The 17,579-nt window shown below is 44.7% G+C and overlaps 1 protein-coding gene across 1 annotated transcript; it reads right to left on the bottom strand.

The window, feature by feature from the left end:
• Positions 1–11,642: 11,642 nt before the first annotated feature.
• ch25hl3 (cholesterol 25-hydroxylase like 3) lies at positions 11,643–13,536 on the bottom strand. The gene is made up of 2 exons (XM_075469084.1): positions 12,949–13,536; positions 11,643–12,635 (listed from the first exon to the last, which is right to left on the bottom strand). Exons 1-2 carry the CDS (start codon positions 13,386–13,388, stop codon positions 12,242–12,244), a joined length of 834 nt encoding a protein of 277 aa, XP_075325199.1. The 5' UTR covers positions 13,389–13,536; the 3' UTR covers positions 11,643–12,241.
• Between the last annotated feature and the right edge of the window lie 4,043 nt (positions 13,537–17,579).

The following is a 17,579-nucleotide window of genomic DNA, read 5'->3' as shown; positions in this document are numbered from 1 at the left end:
TGCTTTAATTGCGTTCGCGCTCTGTTGCAGATCACCGTAGCGCTTCACTTGTTTGTTATACGTTGCGTGCCCTATACCGCTGTTCGCAGCCGTGGGGTTAGTGTGCGCCTGCTAGGTGCGTTCACGCACTGGTGCAGGCCGCCAGAGGAAGATTATTAAGTGCTGTTGGTTACCACTAAGTGAGCCTTCTTAACGCGTTTGCATACGTACAGGCCACCCTAGCGCTACACTTGCATATATTTTGTATTGCTGGTAGCATATTGTTTTCTAAGGTAGTGTGTTGTTTAAGTTTCACATTACTCTACCGCTGTTGTAACTGGTTGTGTAAGCCAGTAGGTGAATGCGTGCACTGTTGTGGGTAAGCAAGTGCATTTGGGCATTTTTTGTTGTTTAAAAAAAAAAAAAAAAAAAAAAAAAACACTCAGTTCTGCACCTGCATATTTGTTTGTTCTGTGTGTTACTTTGGCCACTGGAATTTTTCAGGTAAGTAGCCAGATAAGGTAAGGATTATTGTTATAAATAAATGAGTGTTGTTCAGGTAAGTACAGATTGGTGCTTACTGATTATTGTTTACTGTTTCAGTGGTGACATAAATAAATAAATAAATTAATTAATTAAGTGGTTTATCAAACAGCACCCTATAGCCGCTGTTCGCAGCCGTTGGGTTGAGTGTGTGCCGGTTAGGTGCGTTCGCGCGCTGTTGCCGGCCACCAGCTTTTTTCCTGCAACTCGCCATAATGGCCTCGCACCACTGCAGAGTCTGCATGGTTGCGATGAGCACCGCAGACGGGCACAGGGAGTGCCCTACTTGTTTGGGGCCGCCCACGTGTTGGAGGACGTGGACAACCCCTGCAGTGCAGCAGTTGACCTGCTTAGGGGGGAACGACTTCGCCGTGCCAACCTGGTGTCTGGTCACATGCATGAAGGCAGGGCGGAAAGGCGACGCTCACCCCATCGGTCGGCCCATAAACATGGGCATAAGCGTACGCGCAAATGCTCAAGGGACCGGCAGCGTGAGTCCCCCCATAGGTCTGACCAGGAAGGGGCCTCCAGAGCTGCGAAGCGCCCTGTTCCAGCTGAGGCAGCAGAGGGCGGCAGTGCGGGGTTAGCCCAAATCCTCTCAGCTCTTCAGGGGCTATCAAGGAGGATGGACAGGCTAGAAGGACATCAAGGCCCGCCATCCCTACAGCTAACCCTACCGCCGGGCCAGGAGGGTCCCCCCTTACGCAGGCCTGAGAGCCATGGTGAGGAGGAGGACTGGGCCGATACAGACGTGCTGTCCCTCCACGCGTCACAGACCACTGACGCCACAGGTGGAGGCAGCCGTGGTGGTGAACTACACACTGGCTCTAGAGGTGAGCCCACAGTCGTGGGGGAGATACCGGTAAGCCATCTGCTGTCAAGGGTATTGTGTGCCTCTAAAATTCTAGGCCTTCAGCCCCCCACACCAGACCCAGCTCCTTATGGGGGTGTTTGGGAGGGTGTATCTCACGCTAGCCCCCCACCTTCTATTCCCGTGGCGGAGGACTACACCAAGATGCTGAGGACCACTTGGGGTAAGACCTTGCAGCGGCCCCAGTTTAACCCAGGCTGCCGTCAGTTGGCAATGGCTGTATACCCTGCTGAAACAGGGCTGGGAGACATGCCACCAGTGGAGGCGTCAGTTGCCTCTTGGACGTCACTTGGGCCTGCGCGGGCATCCCCTAATCCACGTTGCAAACCTGTCTGCCAGAGACTATTAAAGCAGAGCTGATTAACCTCCCTGTGGCACCTGGGTGTGTTTTTCATCCAGGATCCCAGGAGGTGCTGGACCGTGCCGAACGTGCCGCAGCATCAAGAGAGGCTGTCCAACGGGTAGGCGTTAGAGCAGCTCCCGGCGTCTACAGAGCAGCAGTGGGTAGGTTCAGGCAACGGCAGCCCGGCCGACCTCCTCAGGCTAGTATCGCTCAGGGCCAGCGCTTTCAGGCAGTTACCCAGGGGCCAGCCCCACATCCCCAGTTCAGGGGGAGGCGGGGAGCAAAAACAAACAGGGGCAGAAACGCAGGCCGGGGCGGTGGCCCGGCGTAGCAGTCAGGGGCTGCCCGTCGGATGCCCTTCCCAGCTGTCTCGGATCTCCTGGGAGGGGATTGTGCCAGACCCTTGGGTCGTGACAATGGTTGCCCACGGGTACCGGCTACAATTTCGACGGCGGCCCCCAGTTTTTTCAGGGGTCAGAATAACAGCTGTAAGAGACCCAATTTTAAAGTCCGTACTCGACAACGAGGTTCGAGAACTACTTTTAAAAGGGGCTATCTCGGAGGTACCACCCAGCGCACAGCGAGCTGGGTTTTATTCCAAATATTTTATTGTGCCCAAAAAGGACGGCGGTCATCGGCCTGTCCTCGACCTCAGGCCCCTAAATCAATACCTCAAGGTGCTGCCATTCAAAATGGTTCACACCGCAGTGGTAATACGATCAATCCAGCAGGGGGAGTGGTTTACGTCTCTGGACCTGAAGGACGCATATTTTCATGTCCCAATCTGCCCAGAACACAGGCCATACCTCCGTTTCACCTTTCGAGGCAGGGCGTTCCAGTTTCAGGTCCTTCCTTTCGGCCTCTCCCTGGCCCCAAGAGTTTTCAGTCGTGTGGTGTCCGCTGCACTAGCCCCCCTCCAGGCACAGGGTTTGAAGATACTACCGTACTTAGACGATTGGCTCGTTTGCGCCCATTCTCAAGAGCAAGTGGTGCGCGACACGGAGACACTGCTGGCCCACATCCAGTTCCTGGGCTTCGTGGTAAATTGGAAGAAATCCAATTTGCGGCCCCGCCAACAGGCAGAATTCCTGGGTATCCTCCTAGATTCAGCCCACATGAAAGCGTCTCTCACTGGCCGGAGAGTAGACAGCCTAATAGAGGCCCTGAAGTGCTTTCGGCTCGGCGGACTAGTTACCGCCCACAGAGTCCAAAGGTTGCTGGGCTTGATGGCTGCGGCAGCCGTCGTGGTTCCTCTTGGCCTGCTGAGGTCACGTCCCTTCCAATGCTGGTTCAATGCGTTCCGACTCCACCCGAGAGACGACAGGCAGGTCAGGCTGCGTGTTTCTCGGGCTTGCATCCGAGCCCTGCGTCCTTGGAGGAGCAGGGAGTTCCTGCTCAGTGGCGTCCCCCTGGGGGGTCATCCTCACAGGAGACAGGTCATCTCGACGGATGCATCCCTAACGGGCTGGGGGGCTGTCTGGGAAGGACGTTCAGTGTGGGGCATTTGGCAACCTCCATGGACGTCGGAACATATCAATGTTCTCGAACTGAAGGCCATTCACCTTGCGCTACAGCGGTTCCTGCCAACATTGCAGCACAGCCATGTTCTGGTGAGATCGGACAGCACCTCTGCGGTGTATCACGTCAACCACCAGGGGGGAACAAAGTCCCAGAAATGCCTCCAAGTGGCGGAGGAGCTCCTAACATGGGCATGGCCACGACTGGCGTCACTGAGGGCTGTGCACGTCCCGGGCGTGGAGAACGGCGCGGCCGACATGCTCTCCAGGACTGGTCCACTCCCGGGAGAATGGAGACTGCACACAGATGTGGTCAACCAGATCTGGATGCGGTACAGGGTTGCGCAAGTGGACCTGTTTGCGTCAGCAGAAACGACCCACTGCCCGGTGTGGTACTCCCTCAGGGGGCAGGGGGGCAGTTTGGGCCTGGATGCTCTATCGAAAGAGTGGCCAATAGGCGTACTGTACGCTTTTCCTCCACTCCCTCTCATCCCTCAGGTTCTACAGAGGATCAAGGAGGGCCAACACACAGTCCTGCTGGTTGCCCCACGTTGGCCAGCGAGACCCTGGTTCTCGGACCTGCTCCAGTTACTGCAGGGTCAGCCATGGCGGTTGCCAAGCAGAGCAGATCTGCTGTCACAAGCAGACGGGAAGGTCTGGCATCCGAACCCAGCCGCCCTGCGCCTTTGGGTTTGGCCGTTGCAGAGCCGGTCGCTGATCGCTTAGGTGAGTCTGTACAGGAGACACTCAACAACGCCAGGGCCCCATCTACTCGAGCCAGTTATGCGCTCAGATGGGGAATTTTTTCTGACTGGTGCCGTAGTATGGATATTGAGCCAGCAGCAACTTGCCCTGTGCCTCATGTGTTACGCTTCTTGCAGTCCCAACTGGATCAAGGCAAGGCGGTTAGTACGGTGAAAGTCTATGCTTCAGCCATTTCCGCTTTCCACCAGGGGGCGAACAACGGGCCTCTCGGAAGGCATCCTTTGGTTGGCCAGTTCTTGAAAGGGGCGCGCCGGTTACGTCCAGTTCGTACCCTACGGGCACCAGGCTGGGACCTTCCGATGGTTTCAACTTCACTCACGGAGGCTCCGTACGAGCCCATTTCGGATTCCGATCCACGCTCTTTGTCTCTCAAGACTGCTTTCCTTCTGGCTCTCTGCTCAGCAAGACGAGTCGGGGAACTGTGTGCCCTCTCTGTCAGTGACGACTGCCTCAGATGGAGGGAAGGCGGTACTGGTGTGTCACTGTGGCCAAATCCAGCCTTTTTACCAAAGGTTATTAACAGGCAGTCCATCAACCATGTTCTGGAGGTGGATCAGTTTCAGCCTGCCTCTGCCTCACAGGCAGAGCAGGAGAAGTTACTCACCTTGTGCCCAGTGAGATCCTTGAGGGCTTATCTGGCCCTTACACAGCCACTGAGGAGAGCACACTCCCAACTGTTTGTCTGCTATGGGGCAGCAAAAAGGGGGTTGCCTCTTTCAAAGCAAAGGCTGTCCCATTGGCTAGTAGAGGTTATTTCCCATGCCTATAAGGCACGGGGGATGCAAGCCCCTCCTGGTATAAGAGCTCATTCTACCAGAAGTATGGCAACGTCCTGGGCTGCCCTCAGGGGAGTACCAGCAGACGATATCTGTGCAGCGGCCTCATGGTCTACGCCATGCACTTTTACTAGGTTTTATAGGGTGGATGTAACTCGCCCAGCTTCGGTCGGCGACGCCGCCCTCATGTCCGTGACCGAGCGAGGTTTTAATAATTAGCTTTTATGTTCTTCGCGACCATTTTGGTGTTTGTCATCCCTTTTTAAGACCGTAGTGACGGTCAGAGTGAGGTCGAAACAGATCGTAAGTTACGAATGTAACTACGGATCTGTGAGACCGAGGCGCTCAAGGTAGGAGACTGAACCGGGAGCAATCCCTGCTGTTTGTTAACGCAGGTCGTTCTGCTTCCGGAGGTCACGGGCGTGACGTTTTTTGACATATGGTTTCGGTGATAGGCAGAACGAAGGTGATCATTCCTTTTTAAGACCGTAGTGACGGTCATCCCTCGGTCTCACAGATCCGTAGTTACATTCGTAACTTACGTTACGTTTGTTGACTGTCTTTAGGACCCAGTTTCCTACTTACACAGGTGAAGTATGGCGGTCCTGTTCCTTAGTGAGCATTTCTGTAACCTGTTGAGATATACTCATCACCGTGTTATTCAGTTGTTTCACTTATTCACACAAGTTTTCATACTGTCGTAGAAGAGGGGGTGAGCCTGTTGGTGCAGTAGTAAATGAACAGGGTATTTTCTCCCTGCCCAGGCCTCATGTGGGACAACCTGACAACATGGTGGCATCTGGAGTAAATCTCAGGTTAATTAACATCATAGGGAGAGCTTCAGCCCAAGTTAACTTTGTGGTCTGCACAGAGTTTGTTGGGCCTTTTTGATGGTTCTTATTTGCTCTTTCCACTCGTCCTTGTGAAGCTGGGGGATAGACTTCACCGAGCTTATGTCCAGTTCCAAACATCTGTTCCATTTCTCTTAGTTCTTCATAAGAGAAGTGAGTACCATTGTCTGATCTTATCACTTCTGGTACCCCAAATATTGGAATAATTTCTCTTGTAAGCCATTTAATGACTTATTTCTCTTTTTCATTGTCTTGCCTTCCAGTTGGAGCAGCTGCTTCTTGTTGATGTAGGTGTTTAACAGGGCGCCGGCTGAGGTCACAAAAACTTTTCTTATAAACAGATTGATCTTCCTTTTCCAATCAGAGCGGCTCAGACCTCTAATTATTTAAAATGTTCTAAAATTCTCAGTTTGTTACTATGGTTGAGTGGCATCTCTTTAACTGTAAACATAATTTTATTTCTATTTCATCCATTCTATCCAATGCTATACTGTTTAATTCAATTATCATTTATCTGCAGGGTTAGAAACTGCTAATTGTGTTGATATATTGTTTCTCTTGTACGGCTCTCTGGTCACTGTGGCTGTTTTTGAATGCGTCATAAAAACAAAACTTATATTGTCTTGTTATGAATCAGTCTCACTGCAGCTGTAGTTTTCCTCTTTAAGAAAGCTATTGGTGGTATCTGCCTGTAGCGCCTTTTGTTGTGTTTTTGTTAATATCCTAATAATCTAACCTATTTTAAACCTCTCTATAAAGCACTTTGCTGCTTTGTTAAGAGAGCATTTTAATTGTTTCATAGATCTGCTGCAGTTAAATAGTTAAATGGTATATGGATATTGATCACTATCAACTCAGAATTGGTGAAGAGAGGCAGAGGAGATCTATTTAGATAAGCTAAATTTTTGGAGTTATGTTAATATGATCTCTAAAATAATAACAGCTAACCTTTACTGCTTTAAGATGATAAACGGCTGTTTGACATCTGACTGTCTGGCCTTGCTGTTAAATCCTGATTGTTCAACCTATGTCACATGGTCTGACTGTCTGATCTCAGTCCTGCTTCAGGTGGAAATCATAAAGTCTCACTTTGTAGAACATTTGTTTTTGTTCCAACAGCTTTTCAATCAAAGGAGGAAATATTCTGAACGCTCTGCTTGTGTAAATTTTATTTCAGCAACAACTTGTATGAATGTCTTGTTTTCCTGGATTTATTTTGGACATTTTATTGCTTCTTATCTCTTCACTGTGATTCTTGCATTGAAAAGCTGTTTTCAGTTTATCTAAGTACTTTGGTATCTCTCTTAATCATATTCATGTTCCATTATCATATGTAGTTCTTGTACTCTTAAAGTACCGGCCAATGATCACTCAGAGTCTGTAGATAAACGTATTGTTTGGACTGTCCTCGCTCTCAGGCTGAATGAGAGTAGAAGAAGCAGGATTGAGATGAGACACTCTTAGGGTGATAGTATTTTATGACACAGAGAACAACTAATAACATTATGGAGCAGCTTGGAGGTTATCAGTTATCTGAAAAAGTGTTTGGAGCTTTTAATCTGTGTGATTCATTATTTACTGTGATGCTGCTGCACAGCTGATCTTTAGTTAGAAACCTCAGGCCTCGCCTTCAAATCTGTTGATTTTTTCCTTATAGGTCTCTTATTAGTGCGTTGATGCTGAAAAAAAATTATTAACTTTTGTCAATAAACTTTGGGATCAAATATTTCATATATCAACTTTTTCCTTCTGTATCATGCATGCGCTTGATTCTTACTCTCTCGTTTGTTTTGAAAACATTTTGAACACACACACTCAGCCTCAGTGGAGCAAACTCGCACACTCTTTTTTCTGCTTTTCTCCAGTCCAATTTATCTGTCAGTCCCCTTTTTTTCTTCTTCTTTTGGGACCTTTTTTCCATCTCGTCAAGGTGTCAAATAGTACCGACCCCAAAGAGCCGGGTTCACATGTTTTCCACTCACTGATCATTATTTGTGACCTATTTAGATATTATTACACGTGTTAGTCAGAATGGGTGAAGGGCTCAGTGCCCGAGTGGTAGGACCCGTATCAAGAAGCTTCTACACAAGTTCTAAAACTCCTGTGCGCTTGATTCGCTCGGGGTCATTTCCCAGTCCACACACTCGTTTTACTTCACCAATTTCTGAAACACCCTATCTTACTTCCCCCCTTTTTCTATTCCAACCCCAATATGCACAAACCATTTGAGAGCTGTATTCTGTCACAGCAAAAATCTCTTCAAATGGCGAACCACCCCCACAGTTTCATTAAAAATAACAAAAACTCTTTCCCTTAGTCCTTTATGATTTATCAGTCTGACCACCACCGTGGATTAGTTTACCGACCCTTCCCATGAGGATAACATCCAATTCACGGGGTCGCGGCACCAGCTATTAGATCCGATTCCTTATATTGGAAGCCCAAGAACCAGTTGGAGCAGTCTTAAGTTAAACAAAGTATTTATTGGAGGTCACAGGTCAAGTATCAGCGCTGGACTTGGAGAGAGAGAGTTCTCACATGAAATCCGTCCGACCAAGTCCCGAGATCTGGAAACATTTCATATTTATGTTCACCCTTATCTCAGAGGTTGTACCTACATTTGACGACGCATCATTGAATATTTACTCATGCTGTGAGCAGGCCATCCACCGTCTTCGTCATGTTCTTTGGATGTGATAAGCGATGTGTGAGTGTTGTTTCAGGCGTGCATCTACTGCACCAGACCTATCTGTCCTAAGAGACGCTTTATCTGACCCAGTTATTTTATCCCGCTACGTCATCTTAAAGTGTTGGACATACATTTGCGTTGTATGAGCAGAGTGTACCGTACAAACTAGGAAAATAGATCATCTAGAGAACTACAGAATATGAATACATAAAGTCTAAGAATAAAGCCAATTTATAACAACTGGAAGCCAGTGTAAAGATTTTAAAACTGGTGTGATGTGTTCAGATCTCTTAGTCCGGGTTAAAACTCTAGCAGCAGCGTTTGGATGAGCTGCAGATGTTTAATGCTCTTTTTGGGAAGTCCCAGAGCATTACAGTAATCGAGTCTACTGGAGATAAATGCATGGATGAGTTTCTCCTGGTCTTTTTTGGGAGAGGAAACCTTTAATTCTGTTGATGTTTCTGAGATGGTAAAAAGCTGCCTTGGTGACAGCTTTGATGTGGCTGCTGAAAGTCAGATCTGAGTCTATCAACACTCCGAGGTTACGAACTTGGTCAGTGATTGTAAGGGCCCGAGTCTCAAGATATTTACCAACGCTGACCCTCTTCTCTTTGCTACCAAACAGAATGATCTCAGTTTTGTCTTCATTTAATTGTAGAAAATTCTCTCTCATCCAGGTGTTTACTTCCTCCAGACACTGACACAGTACGTCTGCTGGGCTGCAGTCATCTGGTGACAGAGACACATAAAGTTGTGTATCCTCAGCATAACTGTGATAATTGATGTTAAAGTTCTGCAATATCTGACCCAAAGGGAGCATATACAAGTTAAACAGAAGAGGTCCAAGAATTGACCCCTGGGGGACTCCACAAGTCATGGCCACTCGCTCAGATTCATAGCTGCCAATTGTAACAAAATAACTCTGGCCTTCTAAGTAGGACCTGAACCAGTTAAGGACCGCTCCAGAAAGTCCAACCCAGTTTTCCAGCCTGTGCAACAGGATTCTGTGATCTACAGTATCAAACGTAGCGCTGAGGTCCAACAGAAACAGGACTGAAACATTACCAGAATCAGTATTCAACCTTATGTCGTTTAACACTTTGACCAGAGCTGTTTCAGTGCTGTGATGATGTCTGAAGCCTAATTGAAAGTTATCAAGACTTCCACTTTCATTCAGAAAGTCGTTGAGCTGGTTAAATACAACTTTCTCAATAATCTTAGATATAAAAGAGAGATTAGAGACAGGTCTGTAGTTGTTCATCATAGAGGCGTCTAGAGTTCTCTTCTTTAGGACTTTCTTTAGTTATTTCTAGGTTTTAGACAGAGATTAGTTTTCTTGTTTGTCTGTGTTGCGTGAATGTTTTGTCTAATCGTTTTGATTTTTTTGGCTAAAAAAGGTGGCAAATTCGTTGCATGTTGATCATTGTTCATCCTTAATCATTAATGTTATACATCATAGGTTTAGGAAGATATTAGACTCTCAACCAATGAAATTGTTCATTTAGTGGGGGGATTGTATGTCAGTGGAACTTGTAAATAGATCATTGAGAATCAAAGAAATTTAAAAACTGGATTAAATTCAGTAGCCTCATAATTCCTTGTCAAGAACGGATGTCAGTTGCTTCCTGGGGACTGAGCCCCCCCAAAGGTCAGATCCTAGAATCTTCCCTGGCTACGTTGTCTGTTATGAGTAGACACAACACTGCTTTATCCCTTGAGTTAGGTGTATTTGATGTGCTTGAATGATTAATAGATAAGTATTAAGTTGCTTAACAAACAAACAAACAAACAAACACATTCATTTGAGAATAGTCGGGTCCAAGGACTGGACAGAATATGGACTAACATTGACTGATTTAAAAAGCAGACAATGTCCTAAAAAAAAAGTTTGAAAGACCTTCGGAAAGCCTTGAGAATATGGAGAGAAAATAGACTCATGGGGAATATCTCAACAACCATGGGGTGATTCTTGCATGCGTATTTAACGATTTGTGTGTGTAGGAAGCTTTTTGAATTCGTAATTATCGTTTTGTCCGTAACATGTTCTTCACAGTTTACAAATCATGTTTTACACATACAAGTACACAAGGCTACTAACAAACAGGTTTACACATGCACATGCACGCATAGATATAATGAGTCTATTTTCTCTCCATGTAGGAACTATTGCTCAAGACCAGTTCAAAATAGTTATGACAGTCAGGCTGCTTGGAAGTAAAAGATATAACTTGAGAAGTGCCTTAAGGCTTCTGTAGAACTGTTGGCAAGATATTAATTTGTCATCCTGACAGACCCCATTGTGAATCAGACATTTTTTAAATTTTTGCTGCAGCCCCTTGAGGCCAATTTGTGACACTGGACTATAGAAAATGGCTTGACTTAACATGCCAATGAAGTGCAGGAAGCTTGAGAAATCCAAGCTCTTTGCCATCATTCTTCACTGAGTTCCCAGTTATAGGTAGTTACAAAATATCTGTCATGATTTTTATTCTTCAGAAATTAAACCCAAAGACTGCATCTTTTACTGATAACTGATGAAGACAACTCTGCGGTAAATAGGCTACAAATGCGAATACAAATGGGAAAGTGTCTCATTTTAAAAACATGTGCTTTAGATTGTGCAGTAAAACCCTCCATGGAACCCATTTACAATGTAACAGAGACAGCCGAGAGACTCAGTGCAACCAAATCACTGACTGCAGCCCCAAAGCAAGAACCCGGGCCTGAGACTAAAACAACTAATCTCCTAAAATGTACTTGGTTTTCCTCAAATGTTTAGATTCTACATGACCTGACTGTTTATGTGTCCTTACTTAGTAGGACATATAAAGTACATTAGTCACATTAAAGCAAAGTTGGACAAAGTTAGCTGCATGCTCTCAGTGGCCTCATACAGAGCTCAAAAGTCTGTGGTATCAGTTTTCTACCTGCAAAAAAAGCAAAGCAACAAGCACAGAAAAAAAGGAAACTTCATACATGATAAAAAGTAAACTGCTACATTATCAGCGTCCTTGTGCCAACCAAAGCTCTTTGAAAGCATATGACACCCGGTCAGGCAATTCTTCTTTGTGTCAGTGTTAGTTATTTGGCGAGTTATAAATCAGAGATTTCAATTCTAAAGTTGGCTTTGACTTTATAAACACGGCATGACGTTTGTCCACGGCTCAGTGAGTGGAAGAAGAGAAACCTAACAGTAAGTCATTTCACTGCAAATGAGGTTTTGAGGAACCAGCTGTTGGCCCGAATCTTTCATTTGAAGCCCAAGAACAAGCTGGAGAAATCTTAAGTTAAACAAAGTATTTATTGGTGGTCACATGTAAAGTATGGCAGCGCTGGACTCGGAGTGACAGAGCCCTCTCAGGAAATCCATCAGCCCAAGCCCAGATATCCGGAAAAATGTCATACTTTCATACCTTTATCTCACAGAGGTTGTACTTACACGCGACTGAGTATAATTGGCCAGTTATTAGTGACATGAGCAGGCCATCCACCGTCTTCGTCATGCTCTTTGGGATGTGATAAACAACGAGTGTGTGAGGGTTGTTTTCGGCGTGTATCTGTACCAGACCTATCTGACCTATCTGACTTATAGAGAGGCTTTATCTGACCCCGTTGTTTTGTCCCGCTATGTCATCTTAAAGTCTTGGACATACATTGCGTTTGTATGAGCAGAGTGGAAAAGTACAAACGAGAAACTTATATTATTTAGTAAAATACAGAATATGAATACATAATCTCTAAGACAAATCCAATCATAACACATCTTTGGAAATGTCTTGATGCTGCAGGACATGTGACTGTTACACACCTGCTGGTTTCTTGTAAACACTGACTTCCCATATGCCTCATCAAGTGTGCATGAAACAACCAAACCTGCAGAAATGATCCTTCATGTATCTCCTCTTTGTCACCTGCGACTGTCTCCTGATGCTGGACGTAGAAGCCGCGCTGATGCACGGTAAGTGCCAAAGAACTGATCCCAGTGGGTGAAGTAGGGGGCGTAATTGACGCTTTGCATGCTGTGGTGGGTTTGATGGTGGGGGGCTCCCCCCAGACCGGGAAGCAGCCTGTGCAGAGCCCAGGGTAAGTTGTATCCGCAGTGGTCCTCCACCGCCAGCCAGCTGTTGAGGAGGTGGAAGATGACCTCACTGAGAGGGTGGCAGCCCAGAACCCAGGCGCAGCTCAGAGCCAGCAGCAGCAGCAACAGCAGCTCCGCTGAGCTGGCGTCCTGAGCCGCCAGCGCGAAGGGAAGGTGGTGCTGGTGGTGCATATGGTGGATCTTGCGGTACAACCAGGGAACCCTAACGGGGAACACACACAAGCACGCAGCTGTCTCTACCAATGTTGTCACTTTAGTGGAAAAGCACTACAATATTGCAAGAAAAGATTAATGTCCGTATGGGTATCAAGTCTTGTATCAACAATAATTATTGGTTAAATGTAGCCATCCAATTAAAACTACTCAAATATATTTGCAGGGACTTTATTTATTTATTTCTGTTTGAGGCAGAATTCAATAAGCTCTGAAACGGGAAAAGTACAAGTTTGCAAGCAATCTTTGGGAATACCAGAGGTGGTCTGAATCTCAAAACACAACAAATGTGTGTTGCTCACCTGTGCAACCCGTAGTGCAACACAAAGAAGAGCGTGTCAAACAGCAGAAAACATGCCACAACTTCCACAAAGAGCTGCCGGCAGGACGGAGCCAGCTCTGGGAAGTCGGGGCTCCGCAGGAACTGGAACAGCGCAGTGGCGGGGATGACGGCTGTCAAGTATTTGTACAAGATCCTGCAAAAACATTCAAACCATCGCCGGGGAGACGGCGGCGGTCCTGAGCCTGCCGCGATCCTCCACGACCTGACACGCTGACACACGCTCCCCAGCGTGTCCAACGCGAGAAAAGGCGCGCAGAGTAGGATGTGCATGAAGAAGGCGCAGGACGCCGGCAGGTAAGGGGACGGCAGGATCTCCTCCTGCCCCGCTCTCACACATTCCCACAGTCCCTGGAGAACAGGCGCCTGCTCACCTCCATGTTCTGTTGTGGGGACACTCATCTCGGCGTTCACCTCTTCCCTAAGGTCACTTGTATAATTCGTTCACGTGTTGCTCTCCTCGCGCTAAACGATCATTTCCCCGACAGTTCTCAAGGTGTTCTTCCTCCGCTGCTGCACCGCTCACTGCAGCCTTGGATTCATGCTGCTGGACAACAGAAAGCTTCTCCACACTGGTAGGAGGGGCCCCGGATACACTGGCTATAATTTCTGATTCAGATGATCTGTGTTAATTGGTGATGTCAGTCCCCATAGTTCCATTTTTGCGCAAACACACCACCTGAGCACCAAGCCAGTGGCTGGAAATGCAGGGGATTTCAGAGGATGCGAGGAAGGACAGTCACTAACTGCTTTTAGAGAAGCTGATTTTAAACCGTGCTGCTCTACAGAAGCTGACATCACTGCTGATTACACGTTAGGCAGAATAAAGGATTTAAACGACTGTCCAATATAAAAAAAACTTCTCTGAGGTTTCAGGGAATGAGTAGAACTGGCAGGGTCGTTTTAGAGCACTTCATTTCACTTTTGCTTTCTCTAACTGCTGGCTTCAGTCTGTGTTTTGTCTAAATAAAAGTAGGACTTGAGAAGCGATACACTGTCAATGAAAACAACTGAATCACTTAGTACAAAAATACCATGTGGGGCAACAGTATAAATCTATACAGGCTCCTCGACCTTGACACCCCCCACATGCCTCACAGTCTGACATCAATGCACAGTTCATGATCGATCCAACAAAAATTTGTGATTAAATCACACGATAAGCTAGCCTGGGAAACGATAAGCTGTGGTGAGACAGTGGAAAAGTATAAGCCTCATTTCCCAAAAAGTTGGGACATCTTCCAAAATGAAACAAAAGCTTGAATTTGTTTGTTCGTCTGAACGTTTACTTAACAGGCGCAAGTACAACGACATGATTTCCTGCATTTTCACTGATCAACTTCATTGTATTTAGAAGATAGAAGCAAATTTAAGAAAAATGATGCCTGCCAAAAATGAAGGAAAGGAGACAGAAGCATATTTAGAGTGTTGAATCACTTTTTAAATGAGGCTTTTTCATGGTTGTCTGAACTGAGACTAATTGTTGGAGTTTTTCAGAGGAATTTGTGTCCATTCTTGCTGAATACAAGATGTCAGCTGTTCAACAGTCGTTGTTGTTGTTGTCTGACTCTCACACTATGGTGATGGTTTCTCATGCAGTGCCGCCTGAGGGCTTGACGGTCATAGTGGTTTCTGTCCTTTGGCTTTACACACTGAGATTTCCCCAGACTCTGAATCTTTTAGCAATATTCTGCTCTGTTGATGCTGATCCACATCCTTTCCTTGCTGGATAATACTAAGCCTTTGATGGATGCTCCATTTACACCCAATCCCAACACCCTCACCTGTCACTGAATAATTTTCTGATTGTAGAATCTTACAGAACAGTTACTTGTATAATCTTAACATTTTTTTTGGCCTTTCTTCAACCCTCTCCCAACCTTTTTTTTCAGTGTGTTGGTGCCTGCAAATTTCAAATATGTTGATATTTTCCAACCACGATGAAGCTGGTCAGTGAAAGACACTGGAAATCAATTCTTTGTTCTCTGTTAAACAAAGTTACAAAAGAACCAATAAATTAAAGATGCAGAGATATACTGTGTTGCTCTGATAAAGATGAAATAACAGAAGAGCCTGTAAACTGTTCAATTCAACACCATGACCAGCTTCCTGAACTGCTACCTAATATACTTGTTGGAGCTATTTATTCCTTATCTCCATTACTTTGAATTTTGTTCAAATTTATTCTTGGTTTACTTTATATTTTGGGGGGTTATTTACAAAGTTTATTTGTAGGTTAATAATTGTTTGTTTCTTGTTTCTTTGTTTTAAGTTAGACAGGAAGAACTGTGGGTCCATTTCCTATAAGTATAGGGACTGGTATAGGACCAGTATGAATTGGGGTGGGGCCTATGGTTTTTTACCAGAGCAGGAGAAGCAGCAGAGAACAAAGAAAAGTTTGATCTGTATTATTTGCTTGCCAGCTGGATAAATAAACCATCAAACGCAATCTTCAAGTATTGGACATTGGACTTCTTTTGCTTGCGTACGACAATCGCCACTACAATACACATATAATGTATTTGATGCTCAAATGGATGATTTTCTTTTTATGAGAAAAATATTTATTTTTCTCATAAATAGTAACTTATTAATATTTAGTCAGTAAATCTTAGTTTTTTGCTTCTCTGCAGCTGATGAAAATGTAAGAGAACCTCATGATGAAGCTAGTTGGTATATTGATACCCACACATCTGTTGACTAATTACACATGGCTGGCTGCTTAGAAGCAAAATCTAAAAAAAACGAGGGTAGAGGGTAGGATTTTAACCCCCTGGACATCTTGGTGGCAAAAATGTACACGCACTAAAAAACTGCTAATAAATAATCATACATACATTTAGAGTAATTAGAGTCATGTAATGTCAAAGATTAACAACCAAACTGATTGGATTGCATCAGTGTTTGTTATGGAGTGCTTTTGGACGCCTGCGTGGCCAAAAAAACCCTCAATGATTTCCAGGAAATAGCACAGAATAAAACCAATTTCATTATAAAACCATGATTTCTGTAATGTGAACATTAATTTTGAAGAAAAGTGGTGATATCGGAAATTTAATTTCAACCGTTTTCCCAGCCAAATTTACCCCCAAAAAAGGGGGATAAGGGTTCAAATAATTATGCTGAAAAGAAACTTTAATTACAAATGAATTACTTACAGTATGAATGTTACTTTCTTCAACTTTAAAATAATACATGCAGCCATAAAGGTTATGTAGTATGGATTTTATTTTGCTTTAAATACACTTTTACAGTCTTGTAGATAAGAAATATGCTATAAGTCACTATGCTTGTTATAATTCCATTGATTTCTCAAAGAATAAAACAGTACTTTATTGTCAAAAGTCAATATCTTTATTGTACATTCACAATTTAAATTAGTGCAAAATTATTTTGCCTGGTGACTCAGTAGGATGGTTCTTTGGAAAACGCATCTTTTGGTCGTCATCTTACAACCAGACCCAGTGAAACCTGCTACAATAATACAAAGGAGAAAAAAAGAAGAAAGAAAAAAACAACAAAAAAAAAAAACAGGAAATGCATAATCTTTCTCCTAGTGAACTCTGCAGAAACATGAGAGCACATAGAAAAAAGTTGGCGTTTTTGGTCCTCATATGTCAAGATTTAAAAGAAAAAGAAAAAGCTGGTTAAAAACGCTTCAGTATTCAAGGTTTTCTTTGCTTCGCTGGCAAGGTTCCCGCAGGACATTCATGAAATGGTTACATTTAAAAAGACTGAAAGTTGTCCTGTAAACAGCAGATGTCTCATGTCTGTTGTTTGGTTGTGAAAAATACAGTAAAAAAAGCTGTCTTTCGTGTCATAATCCGATATGATCGTCTCAGATGGTGACAAAAGCTATGAACAGATAAACAAGTCTAACAACCAAATATACAGCAAGAAAAAAAAAAAAAAAAAGTGCCTCACACATGCGCGGAGAAGAAGATTGTCACAGCAGCACAAATATAGAGAATTTTCAGCAGATTCAAAAAGCAAAACATAGAAAATGCAGTGATGTGACAGTGAACAGCTACAGTACATTCATCAAGCTTGAGTTTCAATCAAGGCTGGTCCAACCATCCTCAGATCCTCAGTTGATCCTTCTGTCAGGCAGGAAAACTTACATTTTAATTCCTTTCTCTACCCCACAACTGTTTCGCCAAGGTCTTGTTTTAGTGGACGGCTACTTCTCTGAAGAGGTGCACATGGAGCTATGACAGCAGAGAATGAACCTGCCAAACCAAATCTCAAGGCAAATTAAAAGGAAGCCTCAAAGCCCCCCCCCCCCCCTTTTTTTTTTAAGGAAAAATACTTCTCTCTTAATGTGCTTCTTTGAACACAGGATAAAGTTTGAACATCAGGCTTTTCCCCCTAAAATTTCAGCACAAAGATCAAATCTTTTCCAGTTATTACAAGAGATTTTTCTAAATTTTCTGCTTAATTGTGGTGTTTTAGTTGTATTATAAAAACTCTGGCCCCAGCCTTTTAGCATGCCACTAAGAGAGAGTTTACAATTTTTCAAGAGTCTTGTGTTACAAGGAGTGAGGTGTTGGTAAAAAGTAAACCACCAACTCACTGGGCTAACATCTGTTTAAT

Source organism: Odontesthes bonariensis, chromosome 6 (assembly GCF_027942865.1).
Source record: "Odontesthes bonariensis isolate fOdoBon6 chromosome 6, fOdoBon6.hap1, whole genome shotgun sequence".
Taxonomy (NCBI): domain Eukaryota; kingdom Metazoa; phylum Chordata; class Actinopteri; order Atheriniformes; family Atherinopsidae; genus Odontesthes; species Odontesthes bonariensis.
Note: the sequence above shows the minus strand (reverse complement) of the source record. Positions and strands in the feature narration are given on the sequence as shown.

What these genes read in the sequence shown, in the direction of transcription:
- ch25hl3 (XM_075469084.1), bottom strand. Translation starts at nt 13,388, where the DNA reads ATGAGTGTCCCCACAACAGAACATGGAGGTGAGCAGGCGCCTGTTCTC. An exon ending in TTGCACTACGGGTTGCACAG is followed by an intron (nt 12,636 to 12,948) that starts GTGAGCAACACA and finishes GTTCCCCGTTAG; the next exon opens with GGTTCCCTGGTTGTACCGCA.